The 14,784-nt window shown below is 57.7% G+C and overlaps 1 protein-coding gene across 1 annotated transcript in view; it reads left to right on the top strand.

Moving 5' to 3' along the window:
* The window catches only part of DNAH17 (dynein axonemal heavy chain 17), a 150,931-nt gene that overhangs the window by 70,788 nt on the left and 65,359 nt on the right, over positions 1-14,784 (top strand). The window contains exons 35-44 of the mRNA XM_077973073.1: positions 261-421; positions 1,203-1,359; positions 2,565-2,669; positions 5,332-5,489; positions 6,259-6,397; positions 6,537-6,764; positions 7,165-7,302; positions 8,584-8,716; positions 9,762-9,889; positions 10,489-10,637. Of these exons, the coding sequence (XP_077829199.1) occupies positions 261-421; positions 1,203-1,359; positions 2,565-2,669; positions 5,332-5,489; positions 6,259-6,397; positions 6,537-6,764; positions 7,165-7,302; positions 8,584-8,716; positions 9,762-9,889; positions 10,489-10,637 (1,496 nt within the window). The remainder of the gene's footprint in view (positions 1-260; positions 422-1,202; positions 1,360-2,564; positions 2,670-5,331; positions 5,490-6,258; positions 6,398-6,536; positions 6,765-7,164; positions 7,303-8,583; positions 8,717-9,761; positions 9,890-10,488; positions 10,638-14,784) is intronic.

Raw genomic sequence — 14,784 nt, 5'->3', positions numbered from 1 at the left:
ACCCCCCTTGCCCGGATTCACCCCTGGTGAGCCACACATAGTGGTCAGAGGAGCGGTGCCCGCCCATTGGAAGTGCCATTCCGTAGCGAGATTCCACTGAGGGCGGCCACACAGTTGGACGTGGGCGCTGGAGGGGGAAAGAGGGCCAGGGAGGGTTCCCCGGGCACCCGGGGGCCAGTCTTGGAGGCATGCTGGCCTTCCTCACCCAGCCCCAGCTCTTGCATTCCGCTTGGCAACAAGAGCTCCGGCTCATCCTGCAGGTGGAGAGTTCTCAGGCCTTCACCTGGCAGGCCCAGCTCCGGCATCGCTGGGATGAAGAGAAGCGACACTGCTTTGCCAACATCTGCGATGCCCAAATCCAGTATTCCTACGAGTATCTGGGCAACACGCCGCGGCTGGTCATCACCCCGCTCACCGACAGGTGAGGCCTGTCCCTGAGTCAATCACACTGTGCCCTTGGGTCCCTTCTCCAAGATTCTTGGAACTGTCCCACTTGGATGTCAGCTGTGGAGGCTGGAGGGACCGGGCATTTACGTCAGGTGGACGTGTGTTCACACTCAGTTCTCCCACCGTGTCCTTGTTCCAGCACTGGCTGTGTGACCTTGGGAGAGTTCTTCCACCCCTCTGTGGGCCTGCTGAGTTGGGGTCATGTTTTATGGACCCTCACGAGCAGACTCTGGTCTTCGTAGCAGTGCCTACCTCCCCGAATGCCGCAGGTGGGAAAGGTACCTGGGCTGCCTCCGCCCCACGGTGGTGGTTCCTTCGTCACAGCTGAAGGTTTTCTGTCCTCTTCCAGTGTGTCTCCTGGGGCCGAGCAAGTGTAATAACTGCAATGAAAGAGAAAGTGGTGGCTGGGCGCAGTGGCTCACGCCTGTAATCCCAGCACTTTGGGAGGCCGAGGCGGGTGGATCACCTGAGGTCAGGAGTTCGAGACCAGCCTGGCCAACATGGCAAAACCCCATCTCTACTGAAAATACAAAAATTAGCTGGGCATGGTGGTGGGCGCCTGTAGTCCCGGCTACTTGGAAGGCTGAGGCACGAGAATCATTTGAACCCAGGAGGCAGAGGTTGCTATGAGCCAAGATTGTACCATTGCACTCCAGTCTAGGTGACAGAGTGAGATTCTGTCTCAAAAAAATAAAAATAAAAGCAGGGAGGCTGTGGGGTCACTGGCACACATGCTTACCCACAGTCATTTGCAGGTGCTACATCACCCTGACCCAGTCCCTCCATCTCATCATGGGCGGAGCCCCCGCCGGCCCCGCTGGGACCGGCAAGACTGAGACAACCAAGGACCTGGGCAGAGCCCTGGGCACCATGGTCTATGTCTTCAACTGCTCCGAGCAGATGGACTACAAGGTATGCGGCCGGAGTCCGGAGGAGGGACCCAGAGTCCCCATATAGAAGCATATCCTAGCACCCTGACCTCTGAGGCCCTGCAGTGAGCTCCAGGTCTCTGGATACCTCTGAATGACACTGGGGAGGAGGCGCCAGGGCCCCCACTTGCTGGTGGCATCCCCCTCAGGTGGTCTCTCTGGAGAGACTCCCAGGTGGACAGACGCAGCCCCAAATGTCCTGCCCCAGGCCCTGCCCTGGAGGTGACCCTCTCTCAGCTTCAGTTGTAAGATTGCCCCGGAACTGGGGACTCTGCACAGGGGTGAGCACCTCCCTCGTGGTTCAGCATGGGGTGGGGTACAAGCAGTGTCCAGGTGGGTTTGGGAGGGGAGCAGGGGACGGTCCCGGTCCCGTCAGTCATCAGAGCCTGCACAGGACATCATCAGTTCACAGAAGGCCAGGCAGGGGAGGGGATACCTTGGAGCTCCAGGCTGCAGCAGCCTTTTGCAAGAACAGGAGGTAAGGGAGATGGATCTTTGAGTTTTGGACCCTAGGCCTGCAGAGGGTCTCCCCTCCCCGGCTTGGATCCAAGCTCCACAATCTGGGAGACCCCTCCGGAGGTTGAGGATGGGGCCAGCAGCCGCTGTTCACTGTCAAGGCCATGCAGTCCACATCCACCTCCTGGATTTTAGAAAAGTGAAATCTGACGTTGGATCTCCCTAGAAGGGGCTTATCATCCACCTGGAATCCCAGGTGTAGATGGGAAGAGCCCTCTTGATGCCCAGGTGGGTCCTAGAGGGACACAGATGCCTTGAGGAAAAGCCTCTGGCCTGCTCACCGTGACCCCATCGCACCTCAGAGGACTCCCTCTCCTCTCTGTGCGAGAAAGAAAAGGGCTGAGGAAACACGCCCTTAGAACTCAAAATGTGCTTCTCTGAGCCCCCTTGTTAGGGACTCCAGGAAGCCTCCATCCTGGGGTCTGGGAGCTCTGGGGGTCAAGGGTGAAAGGATGGGCTCTTCCTGGTACCCAGCCCTCCACGGTTTTACCCTGGGCAGTAAGCTGACCTGCCTGCTGGCCTGCGGAAGGCCCCAGTGCACCGGGGCCTGAGCGAGCTGTGGGCAGAGAACACGGCTGAAGAGGCAGGGGGAGGCCCCTGCAGCGCCTGCCCTCCCTGCCACCCTCCCAGCTACCCTCCCAGCTCTTCATTTCTCCCTCTCACCCTTTCCAGTCCTGTGGAAATATCTACAAGGGCCTGGCCCAGACGGGAGCCTGGGGCTGCTTTGATGAGTTTAATCGCATCTCGGTGGAAGTCTTGTCTGTGATTGCTGTGCAGGTAAAGTCCCCTGCCTGCGGCCTCGGGGTCACATCGGGTAACTGGCTCATCAGCTTTCCTATGACCTCACACCCCAGATAGACCCTCCTTGCCTCTCTGCAATGTTCCAAGCACTGAAGGGTGGTGTGGTGCCAGTGAGCCCCTGCCCTGCAGGGTCCCGCAGCCTGGTTAGGCATACAGATTGAAAACAGAATCAGATTACAGGTTACATGTATGGTAGCGTGCTCCCTCTCCTCTCCATGCAAGAAAGAAAAGGGCTGAGAAAATATGCGAGGCTTAGAACTTAAATGTGCTTCTCTGAGCCCCCTCGTTAGGGATTCCAGGTGGAAATACAGGTGGGAGAATAATTAATTTTGCTTAGGAAAGAAGGACTAAGTGCTTTGTGACTATCAGCGGAGCTGGGCATAGGAGGTGCTGAAAGGGAATGGCAGGAAAGAAAGGAGGGAGAGGAGGAAGAGGAGGAGGGAGGAAATGTGCCTGTGTATTTTGGGAACAACCATGCCGGGGCACAGAGCGTGCATCGGGATGGCTGCGGCGACATAGGCGCAGGGACCTGGGAGTGGGGAGTGGCCTGGGCCATGCTTGTTAAAATCTCCAGCACGGGCCCCACTTGTTAGGATTAGCATTTCTGCATCTTAAACAAATGCTTTAGGTGATCCTGACGCCTGCCGGGGTTGACGAGCACTGGGCTAAGGTAAGCAGAGGCTGACCTAGCGGCCTGGAACAATTGTGCTCTTCCAAAAGAAAATGCAAGTCAGGGCATTGAAAGTGTCAAGGTCCTCCCACCCCAAGATAGACCAGGAGTGTGTGGGGCATGGATGTGCGAATGCCACCTGGGCTGCTCAAGCCCCGCAAGCTGGGTGGAAAGCCCACTTTATTTATTTGTTTGTTTGTTTATGTTTGGTTGGTTGGTTGGTTTTTTTTGAGACAGAGTTTTACTCTTATTACCCAGGCTGGAGTGCAATTGTGCGATCTTGGCTCACCGAACCTCTGCCTCCGCCTCCTCAGTAGCTGGGATTACAGGCATGCACCACCAGCCCGGCTAATTTTGTATTTTTAGTAGAGATGGGGTTTCTCTATGTTGGTCAGGCTGGTCTTGAACTCCCGACCTCAGGTGATCCACCCACCTCAGCCTCCCAAACTGCTGGGATTACAGGTGTGAGCCATCGTGCCCGGCCAAGAGCCTGCTTTATACACCAACTTAACCCCTGACTCTCGGCTTGGCAGTGATGTGGACTCCCTGCGCCTCCACCTTCTAATCTGTAAAACGGCGTTGGTGACACAGGTCTGCCTGTGGGATTAGAGGTGGCCGGGGGTGGCTGCTTCCTCCTCTCCTTATGCTCCCTCTGCCCCAGTCATTCCCCAGCCTCAGGGCCAGAGGCTACGTGGCCAAGAGAATGGGGACCCCAACCCATGGGCAGTGCTGGCTGTTGCCATGGGGACCCTCTCCCTCGCCCGCAGCGCACGAGCACAGTTGCTGAGCACCTCCGAGGTCCATGAACAAACCCCAGAATATTGATGTAGCCCCTACTGTGGGCACTGAATGTTCACGGGCTCCAATGGAGACCGCAGGAGAAGCTTGGCCTAGGCGGAAGCCGTTCCGAAGGGCCCCAGCCCTGCCAGGGGGCGAGCTGCACGCTCAGCAGACTAGGCATGGGGGTGTCTGGGATCACCAGGGCGCCAGGACTTGGCTCTTGTGGGGAAGACAGGGAAAGGCAGGTGCTGGGAGCAGCTTTACCGCGAGTATTGGGCTCCCTCAAGTGGCGACTTGGAGAGCCACAGCTGCCTTCTGCAGGTTTCCAGAGACCTCAAGCAACAGCCCCTGAAGCTCTAGGTTTAACCTCGTAGCTGACAGGTGGCCTTCAAGACTGTCTGATATGGAGGTGGCCGCTAACCAGTCCTCTGACAGATCATTGCCAAAGTCGTAACAGAACAGAAAAGGGCTGGGAGTGGAACCCCGCTCAGCAGGGACGAGGTCTTGAAATACTTACTGGTTCCTGCAACAGCCTGGGTGCATCTCCAGAGAATTTTGCTGAGTGATAAAAGTCCATCTGGGAAGATGGTGTACAATACAATTCCACTTATATAACATCCGTGAAATGACTAAATCACAGAAACAAAGGACACGGTTGCCAGGGGTCAAAGGGAGGGAAGCGGGCAAGAGGAAAGTGGGTATGGCTATAAGAGGGGACATAGGGGTCCCCGTGGTGACAGCAATGCTGGCCTCAGTGTCGCACCCCCCACCCCCACCCCGCTGTGACTGGCACTGTCATTAGGCAAGATGCTCCATCAGGGGGCATGGGACAGAGAGTACGCAGAATTGCCTTTGTATTTTTTTTCTTCCCCCAATCCCTGTCTTTTGTATTTTTTGTTGAGACAGGGTCTTGCTATATTGACCAGGCTGGGCTCAAATCATCCTCCAGCCTCAGCCTCCTAAAGTGCTGGGATTACAGGCGTGAGCCACTGTGCCTGGCCCTCTGTATTATTTCCTGCATGACATGTGAATCTACAACTTTCTCAAAAATAAAAGGCTTAATTTTACAAAGAAACTAGGAGGCCGCTGCGAATTCACAGCCTCATGCTGTAACATACATGAAGGCCCCTCTGGCCTGTGGAAGCTGGCCATTTCCATGCTAACATGTCTGTGTCTCCAAATGTGCAGGTAAAATGTGTCCAGGATGCAATTCGGGCCAAGAAAAAAACATTCAATTTCCTGGGAGAGATCATAGGCCTCATTCCCACTGTCGGTATCTTCATCACCATGAACCCTGGGTATGCCGGACGCACAGAGCTGCCTGAGAACTTAAAAGCCTTATTCAGGTACATGGTCCTGGTGAAAGTGACACCATGGTAAGCCAGGCCAGCCACAGCAGCATCCCAGTGCCAAGGGGTGGGCAGAGGGGAGGGGCAGAGGGCAAGCTGGGGAGGGAAAAAGTCATCAAAAGCTCCCAAGATGGCCGGGCGCAGTAACTCACTCCTGTAATCTCAGCACTTTGGGTGGCCGAGGAGGGTGGATCACCTGAGGTCAGGAGTTTGAGACCAGCCCGGTCAAGATGGTGAAACCCTGTCCCTACTAAAAATACAAAAATTACCTGGGTATGGTGGTGCATGCCTGTAATCGCAGCTACTCGGGGGGGCTGAGGCTGAGGCAGGAGAATCGCTTGAATCCGGGAGGCGGAGGTTGCAGTGAGCCGGGATGGTGCCATTGCACTCCAGCCTGGGCAACAAGAGCGAAACTGTCTCAAAAACAAACAAAAAAACTCCCAAAATGAGGCAGGCGAGGGCCTCCTAGAAAGCACTCTGTCTTCCTCCCGGGTAGGAAGATGGGACACAGCGATGGAAGGCAGGGTTCGGGGACTGGGGTGGCTCTCAGAAGAGGGGCCCGAAGGTGCCCCCAGCAGAGGATGTGGAAGGAGGAGGGAAGCAGGGAGCGGGCGGGCTGGGAGCCTGGTTCCAGGGCCCAAAGGTTCAACACTGCTGTGGTCCACCCAGCAGGCGCGGTGTGCTCTCCTAGGTGAAGAGGGACAGGCGGGGGTGTAGGTGGGGGAGGGAGTGGGCAGAAGCCCACGGACGCCGCTGACCTCCCCAGGCCCTGTGCCATGGTCGTCCCCGACTTCGAACTGATATGCGAGATTATGCTGGTGGCCGAGGGCTTTCTGGAAGCCCGCCTTCTGGCCAGGAAGTTCATCACCCTGTACACCTTGTGCAAGGAGCTGCTCTCGAAGCAGGTGTGTGTGTCCTGGAGCTCGTGGCAGGTGCGGGGGGGGAGGCTGAGGTGCAGGCAGCAGCCAGGGTTGGCTTCCGGACCTGCCTGCTGGCCGTGGGAAGGTGAGCCCACATCTGCCCGCCTGTGCCCACTGCCCGCAGGATCATTACGACTGGGGCCTGAGAGCCATCAAGTCTGTGCTGGTGGTGGCCGGCTCCCTGAAGAGGGGCGACCCCAGCCGGGCGGAGGACCAGGTGCTCATGCGGGCGCTGAGGGACTTCAACATCCCCAAGATCGTGACCGACGACCTGCCCGTGTTCATGGGACTGATCGGGGACCTCTTCCCGGCTCTGGACGTGCCTCGGAAACGAGACCTGAATTTTGAAAAGGTTGGTACTCCTGGACCTCGGGTCTGTCTGGGGAAGCCTGCCTGGCTGGGGCTTCCTTCCCGCTGATGTTGGACGGGTGGGGACCCATGTCACACACACGTTTCCCGGTGCTACAGAGAGACCTCTGAGCCACAGCTGTCTCTGTGGCCCTGGCCAGCCCCACTCTCTCCGTGCTGGGGGAGGTCAGTCTCTCAGCGGGGGTTGGGGGACTTCGAGCAAACCGATCCCCTGCACAAGGTCGCAGTGGAGCTATGTGAGCTCTCAACATGGACAGCAGAACTTGCAAAGGCATGTGCGTTGGAGAGCAAGGCCGCCTGCCAGAGGGCAAGAAGCCCCCAGCCTCCCAGTGAGCAGAAAGGCTGCTTCAGTTCCTCACCCAGCCTCATCCGTGTCTCCCCAGATCATCAAGCAGAGCATCGTGGAGCTCAAGCTACAGGCGGAGGACAGCTTTGTGCTGAAGGTGGTGCAGCTGGAGGAGCTGCTGCAGGTCCGCCATTCGGTGTTCGTCATCGGGAACGCGGGCAGCGGCAAATCTCAGGTGCGTCGCCCCTGCAGGGACCCTGCAGGGATCTGGCATGGTGGGGGAGGGCTGGGGCGAAGGGTCAGCCCTGCATCACTCCCCACCACCCCAGAGACCCCAACGCAGTACATCCCGGGAGCTCTCCGGCCTGAGTCATGGGCCAGGGAGGAAGCTGGAGGCTGAGGAGGAGGGGAGGAGTGGCCACAGCCCCTGGTCCCTGATCCCTGGGTGAGGCCTCCCTCCCTGTTCCTCCTTGTCTTCCTGCTCTTCTCTCCTTGACGTCAGTCACTTGTCTCCCTGTCCCTGTGGCCAGCCTGACCCATCGCCCTCCTGTCCCCTGCCATGGCCTGGAGTGTGGTGACATGCGGAGGGTGGTGGCGGATGTGACTGATGTCTGTGACGTGGAAAATTCCATGCCAGCCAAGTGTCCAGCCACAGGCCCACAGGCTGGGCTCTTCTACTATTGTTTAAGAGCACTCCCAATGCCAGCCACACGGGAAAGCTCACCACAAGCGATGTTTTAAAAGGCAGAGGCTGCATGAACCCAGTTTCCTAAAAAGGAACTCAGACATACACATACAGGAAATGTCCTCAACTGCGTCTTTAAAGCTCATTTTCCCTGAATGGAGGATTATGGGGAGTTTTCCTAGATGGTTTTTCAGTGTGTGCGTATTACTTGTACCATAAGGAAGGAAGTAATGTGCGTGTTTTCAGAGCCTTGCACAGTCTAGGGCAAGCAGCTCTCCGCAGGCTGCAGACACAGGGGACAGTTGGCTTCCCGTCACCCAGGCCACCTTCACCTCGGTCATGGTTGGGGGGTGTGAACTCACCTACGTGCCCCCAAAGCAAACCTGATCCAGAGAAGGGTTCAGCCTCGTGGTTCATAAAAAGCATCCAGGGCCGGGCGCAGTGGCTCACACCTGTAATCACAACACTTTGGGAGACCAAAGCGGGCTGATCGCCTGAGGTCAAGAGTTCAAGACCAGCCTGGCCAACATGGAGAAACCCCGTCTCTACTAAAAATACAAAAATTAGTTGTACATGGTGGCAGGCGCCTGTAATCCCATCTACTCGGGAGGCTGAGGCAGGAGAATCACTTGAACCCTGAGGCAGAGGTTGCAGTGAGCTGAGATCACACCATTGCACTCCAGCCTGGATGACAAGAGTGAAACTCCATCTCAGGAAAAAAAAAAAAAGAAAAAAAAAAAGGCATCTAGGCCCACCCACGGTCCTGGGGTTAGTGGGGCAGGATGTGCCAGGAACATGGAGTCACACGTGAGTGACCCACACCTTCGCCAGGTCCTCAAATCCCTCAACAAGACCTATCAGAACCTGAAGAGGAAGCCGGTCGCCGTGGACCTGGACCCCAAGGCCGTCACCTGCGACGAGCTCTTTGGCATCATCAACCCAGCAACCAGGGAATGGAAAGATGGTAACAAGGGTGGTCCCGGGACGGGCTGCAGCGGCTCACCCAGTCCAGTGCAGTGAGTGTGTGCTGAGCCATTCCCACATGCAAGGCCAGCCTCCCCAGGCTAGGGTGGAGTGCACAGGCACATGGCCTGCAATGGTGGCACCATGGTGACAGTTTATGGGGAGCAGTGGGCATGTGGCACCTGGGCTGAGGGGTAAGGGATGGGGGCCACAGGAGCTGGGACAGTGAGGACTGCAGGCCTGCCCTGGGCAGGCCAAGGGGAGAGGCCAGAGCAAGGATGGGTGTGACCCATGCGGAGTGCATGGGAGCCCAGATGTGCAGGCTGGAGGCTGCCCAGGGAGCCCTTGCCTCAGTCTGGGGAGGAGCTTCTCCTGGGAAGTGGCATGCCCAGGTTTGCACTTTATGAAAGGAACTCGGGATGTTGGAGAGTGGGCTGCAGAAAGGAGCCGTGAGAGCTGAGGAGGTGTCAGCGGGAGCGGGGTGGTCCTGACCAGGAGCCTAGGCGAGGGCTCTGCCTAGCCTGTCCCCCGCACCCTACCCATCAGAAGTGGCCCTACCCCTAACCCGCTTTCCCTGTGCCCCTTCGCTGCCTTCTGCATGTACAGTTCACTTCCCCTGCTAGAAGGCAAGCTCTGTACCCCCAGCCCCCACCTCACCCCATTCCATGCCTGACGCATGACGCGTGCTCCACAGACCTGCTGAGCATGAGTGGACAGATGGACAGAGCTGGGTGCACAGGTGCTGCGCCCCGTGGGGTGTTGAGCCTGGAAAAACTGAACCAGCCAGGGCTGCAAAGAGGGGCTAACAGGGAGGGCACAGGGTCGGAGGAGGGCAGGCAGAGCCTCAGGCATGGAGAGGGCATGTAGAAGCGAGGCCACAGAGAAGGGAGGGCAGGGAGCCCGGGCACCTCATGCCCGAGGGCCTCTGCTATCCCTCTGAAGTAGGGGACAGGCCACCTCCGAGTGAGAGGCCAGGGTCAGGACCGGTGGGGACTGGAATGGGGCCAGAGCGAAGGGCCCAGGGTTACACCACCCGCCTCCCCCAGGCCTGTTCTCCACCATCATGAGAGACCTGGCCAACATCACCCATGATGGCCCCAAGTGGATCATCCTTGACGGGGACATAGACCCCATGTGGATCGAGTCTCTCAACACCGTCATGGATGACAATAAGGTTCGCGGGCCCTGGACTCTAACCCCCGAGGTCACCCAAGGCAGGGACAACGGGGGCTCACAGAGAGGCGCCTATGCAGCACTCAGGCCCTGCATGCAGGGCTTGGGGCAGGGGGCGTGTCTGGAGCTCCACAGGGAGCTATGAGTGAGGGGCGCCTTGTCGCGGAACTTGGTCACGTGTGCTGTGGTTCTGCATGCACCTCACCTTACATTTTAGCAGCAGGATGGGTTCAGGGTAAAGGCCTGGAGAGCAGAAATGGTTATTTAGAATTGTCTAGAAGCCATTTTTCTAAAAATTCTCCTCAGTTGGATGCAGAAGGGAACACAAGACTTTCCAGGATGGGGAGGGGTGACGGTTTGAGAAAGCAGCCGTGACTCCACGCTGCAGTCCTCCCCGGTGTGAGTGTCTAGAGGCTGCTGGAGTCAGGGAGGGCAGAGAAGCCCTGGGCCAAGGGACTAGGGCTGCGGGCCAGGGGTGGCAGAGCTGGCCTGAGCCTCTCCTCCTTGTTTGGAGGTTTGCTCCGAGGACCCCCACCCCGGAACACTACTGGGACGTCAGGTGTCGCTGCAGGACCCCACGGGCTGCTGTCCCCCTCCTAGGTCCTCACCCTGGCCAGCAATGAGCGGATCCCACTGAACCGCACCATGAGGCTGCTGTTTGAAATCAGCCACCTGAGGACGGCCACCCCAGCCACCGTCTCCAGAGCCGGCATCCTCTACATCAACCCAGCCGACCTGGGATGGAACCCGTGAGTGGGGCTCCGGCTTTCCTGTTCCATACCTCGGCGGGGAAAGACAAAGTGGTTGGCCTGTTTCAGAGCTGCATATTCATTCATCATTCATGTAACAAACTGTGTACCGGGCCCTCACCAGGCACCAGGGCCGCAGCAGTGAAGGGGCGAGAGACAGACCCAGGAATAAATGGTATAAATCCACAGTGACACGAGGCAGGGCGGCTGAGCAAACGGACATTTGCACAAAGTGCCGGGGAACAAGGGCTGGTGTGGGAAGGGAGGTCTTGGCCTCCATGGAGGTAGGAAGTCTTCCCAGGTGACTGAAGTTTGGGCTGCCGTCTGAAGGGTCAGGCTGCCTCTCGGGGATGAAAACAGACTCACCAGACAAGAACCCGCGCTCACAGGGCATGATGGGGAGTGGGGTGTTCCCGGACGGGCCGTGGTCAGGTTCTCCTGGCCAGAGCATAAAGGGGGAAGCTGCCTCTGGCGGGAAGGTGCTGATGCTGGGCTAAGGTGCAAACGGCACTTTCCAACGTGATGAGGAAAAGCAGCCGGTCTTGCCAGCAGGACGGGGGCCGCTGGGGATGGGAGAGGAAGGGATGGGTTTAAGAGATACCTGAAATCCGGAGAAATGGAAGACTTGATATTGATTCCAGAGGCATATTTTTGGGCTTGGACACATGGCTGGTGATTGACAGAGTAAGGGATTTCCTGGGGACATAGAAATGAGAGTTTTGTGCAAATGTCCCGCATGGACTTAGGCAGAAATCCCAGTGGGGCATTACTGGGGCAAGAGGCTGCAGAGGAGTGTCTTGGCTGGAGGTCACAGTTCATCCACCCGCCTATCCGCCCGCCCGCCCATCCACTCGCCCGCCCGCCCATCCACCCACCCGCCCGCCCGCCCGCCCGCCCGCCCACTCGCCCACCCACTCGCCCACCCGCCCGCCCACCCATCCGCCCGCCCGCCCACCCACCCACCTATCCACTCGCCCGCCCGCCCGCCCACTCACCCACCCATCCGCCCGCCCGCACACCCGCCCGCCCACCCACCCACCCGCCTATCCACTCGCCCGCCCGCCCACTCACCCACCCATCCGCCCGCCCGCCCGCCCATCCATCCACACACCCACCCACCCGCCCACCCATCCATCCACCCACCCACCCGCCCGCCCACCCATCCACCCGCCCACCCGCCCGCCCGCCCACCCATCCACCCGCCCACCCGCCCGCCCACCCATCCATTCACCCGCCCACCCGCCCACCCACCCATCCATTCACCCGCCCACCCACCCACCCACCTACCCACCTACCCACCCACCCACTCATCCACCCATCCACCCATCCACCCACCCATCTATTCACCCACCCATCCATCTATTCACCCACCCACCCACCCACTCATCCATACACCCACCTACCCAGTACTTTGCACACCTGCCATGTGTGTCCAACCCCAGGATATTCCATGCTGAGGAGCTGGGCTCTCCAGGAAAGATGTAGAGAGGAATGAGAGAAGTTGGCTTTCTGAGAAAAGCCAGCACTGTTGGGGAGGAAGAGGAATCTGTGAGAGATTCAGAGGAGGAACGAACCAAAGGCACAAGGGAACCCAGGACACGTCATCCCAGACACCCAGCGACAAAAGCTTCAGGAGGGAGCAGGCTCAGCAGGATGGCACCCAGAGTCAAGCCAAGGACAGAAGAGTTTCCATTGCATTTGGGAACCAGGTACACCTCCATCGCTCAGGGAGAACAGCTTCAGGGCGTGTTGAGGGCAGAGCCAGATGGCAATGAGTTATGGAGGAGCCCTCAGGAGGCTCTAGAAGTGAGGCCAGTCCTGCCTTTGAGTGCCGGAGGGTAGGGCTGGAACAAGAGGAACGAAGCTTTGCAGTGTTTGTCAAGACAAGAATGATGTTTGCCCATGGGATGCAGGCATGGCTGTTTCCAGGTGCATGTAAGTCTATAGGCAAAGAAAATTAAGTTTCCGGAGTTCATGCTGATGCACTTCTTTGCTCTCTGCGTGGGAAGTGAGACCCTCTGCCAGGAGGCAGGCAACATCGCGTGGCCAGGGTTTGAGAGGGATACCAAGTGAGATGTTCCCTGTGGAGACAGGGCCAGGAGCTGCTGAGCCTGGGTGCCTCTGTGCTGGCTTCTCCAGCAACACTTGCCGCTTACACAGCGTCCTCCAGCTGCTGAAACAATGATCACTAATGGGGCAGCTTCAAACAACAGACATCCTCTCCCAGCGCTGGAGGCCAGAAGTCTGTGACTGAGTAGGCAGTGATCAAGGAGTAGGCAGTGCTGGTTCCCTCTGAGGCTCTGAGGCTGTGAAGCTCTGAGGGAGAACCTGTCCCAGGCCTCTCTCCCAGCTCCTGGGGGCTCCCGGCAGTCCTTGGCGTCCCTCAGCTTATGGACACACCCCTCCCATCTCCTTCCCACACACGTGGCCTTCTCCATGTGTCTGTGTCCAAATTTCTCACTGCTTATAAAGATATGGCCATTGGATTCAGGGTCCACCCGAAATCCAGGATGATCTTGTCTCAAGATCCTTGATTACATCTGCAAATGTCCTTTCTCCAAATCAGGGCGCATTCTGGGTTCTGGTGGACGTTCTTTTGCAGGGCCACCATTCCTACCCACTGCACCATGTGTGGGAGTTTCCAGCGTAGGCAAAGACAATGTCCCGGGAACTGAAACGAAGCCCAGGTAGGAGCTGCTGAGATACGGGGACAGGAAGAAGACAGGATTGTGGGGTCCTCAGGGGGACACCCTATGGGAGCAGAGAAGAGGGAGCCAGAAGCAAAGCCAGCATGGGCCGAGGCAGGAATTGGATGCCTCCAAGGAGTAACCTAGAGGAAGCAGGAGGAGGAGACCTGAGGATTGGCAGAGGAGAGAATAGAAGTGGACGAGAAGCAGGCCCAGCGTCCCCAGACAGCAGGAGCAGCCGTCCTATAGGCAGCTGCCAGGGGCAGGGACACCCGACACACCCAGGATGGCCCTGGGGACAGGGCAAGAAGCCATAAGGACCAGACGTAAGAAAGTCGGCCTGTCTCACAAGCATGTCTTTCTCCTGGGGCCTGTGCCGTGCGTATCAGAGCCAGCACACACGTCAGCACGCACTCAGTGACTCCTACCAAGGCAGCATCACAAATTTGATGCAAATATCTTCAAAGTAGAAGGCAGAAAGCAACAGCCTCTGCATAGATTTGCAAATCAGTCTCCCCTACTGAAGACCAACTGGACTCGGAATTCAGTTCTCAGCTGCGACAGGCATGGAGACACCCTCCTTCGCTTAGAGACGTATGAAGGTTTCCTCTATTATGCCGGATAATACAGGGTGCTGCACAGCAAAGACATTCAGCTCTCAGTTCTCTGTTGTGATAGAGGTTCAGGAAGGAACGGAGGTCCCAGGACAAGAGCACACTCATAGAAGAGTGAGTGTCTGGCCGGGCACGGTGGCTCATGTCTGTAATCCCAGCACTTTGGGAAGCTGAGGTGAGCAGATCATCTAAAGTCAGGAGTTCAAGACCAGCCTGGCCAACGTGGCAAAACCCCATCTCTACTAAAAATACAAAAATTAGCCAGGCGTGGTGGTGCGTGCCTGTAATCCCAGCTACTTGGGAGGCCAAAACAGGAGAATCACTTGAACCCAGGAGGCAGAGGTTGCAGTGAGCTGAGATCACACCACTGCACTACAGCCTGGGCAACAGAGCAAGACTCCATCTCAGAAGAAGAAGAAAAAAAAAAGAGTGAGCATCTGTCTAAAGAGGGCTGTCTGTCGGTTGACGTAGGGCAGGCTGGCTGTGCGTGCTAACAGGAGCTTCCTGCTTAGGCCCTGAGCATCCTGGAAATGATGCACATGCTGTGCTCACTGGCACTCAAGGCAGCCAGGTGCTAGTGATGCTTTTAGCAGATGCTGATTTGGCGACACTTACCCTGGACAGGCCTTCTTCTCTGAGCTTTAAAAATATCAGCCCATGTAGTCCTTGGAAATGAGGGTCATGGAAACATCACCCATGTTTATAGATGAGAAACCAGGAACACAGGCATGTGCAGTAACTTGCCAAAGCAGCAGCTGGCCATGGTAGAGCCAACTCAAGCCTGGGTAGTCAGGTCCCAGAGTCCACACCCCTCACCGCCATGGCGGGCCACCTCCACACAAACTA

This window comes from Macaca mulatta, chromosome 16 (genome assembly GCF_049350105.2).
Source record: "Macaca mulatta isolate MMU2019108-1 chromosome 16, T2T-MMU8v2.0, whole genome shotgun sequence".
Lineage (NCBI taxonomy): Eukaryota > Metazoa > Chordata > Mammalia > Primates > Cercopithecidae > Macaca > Macaca mulatta.
Note: the sequence above shows the minus strand (reverse complement) of the source record. Positions and strands in the feature narration are given on the sequence as shown.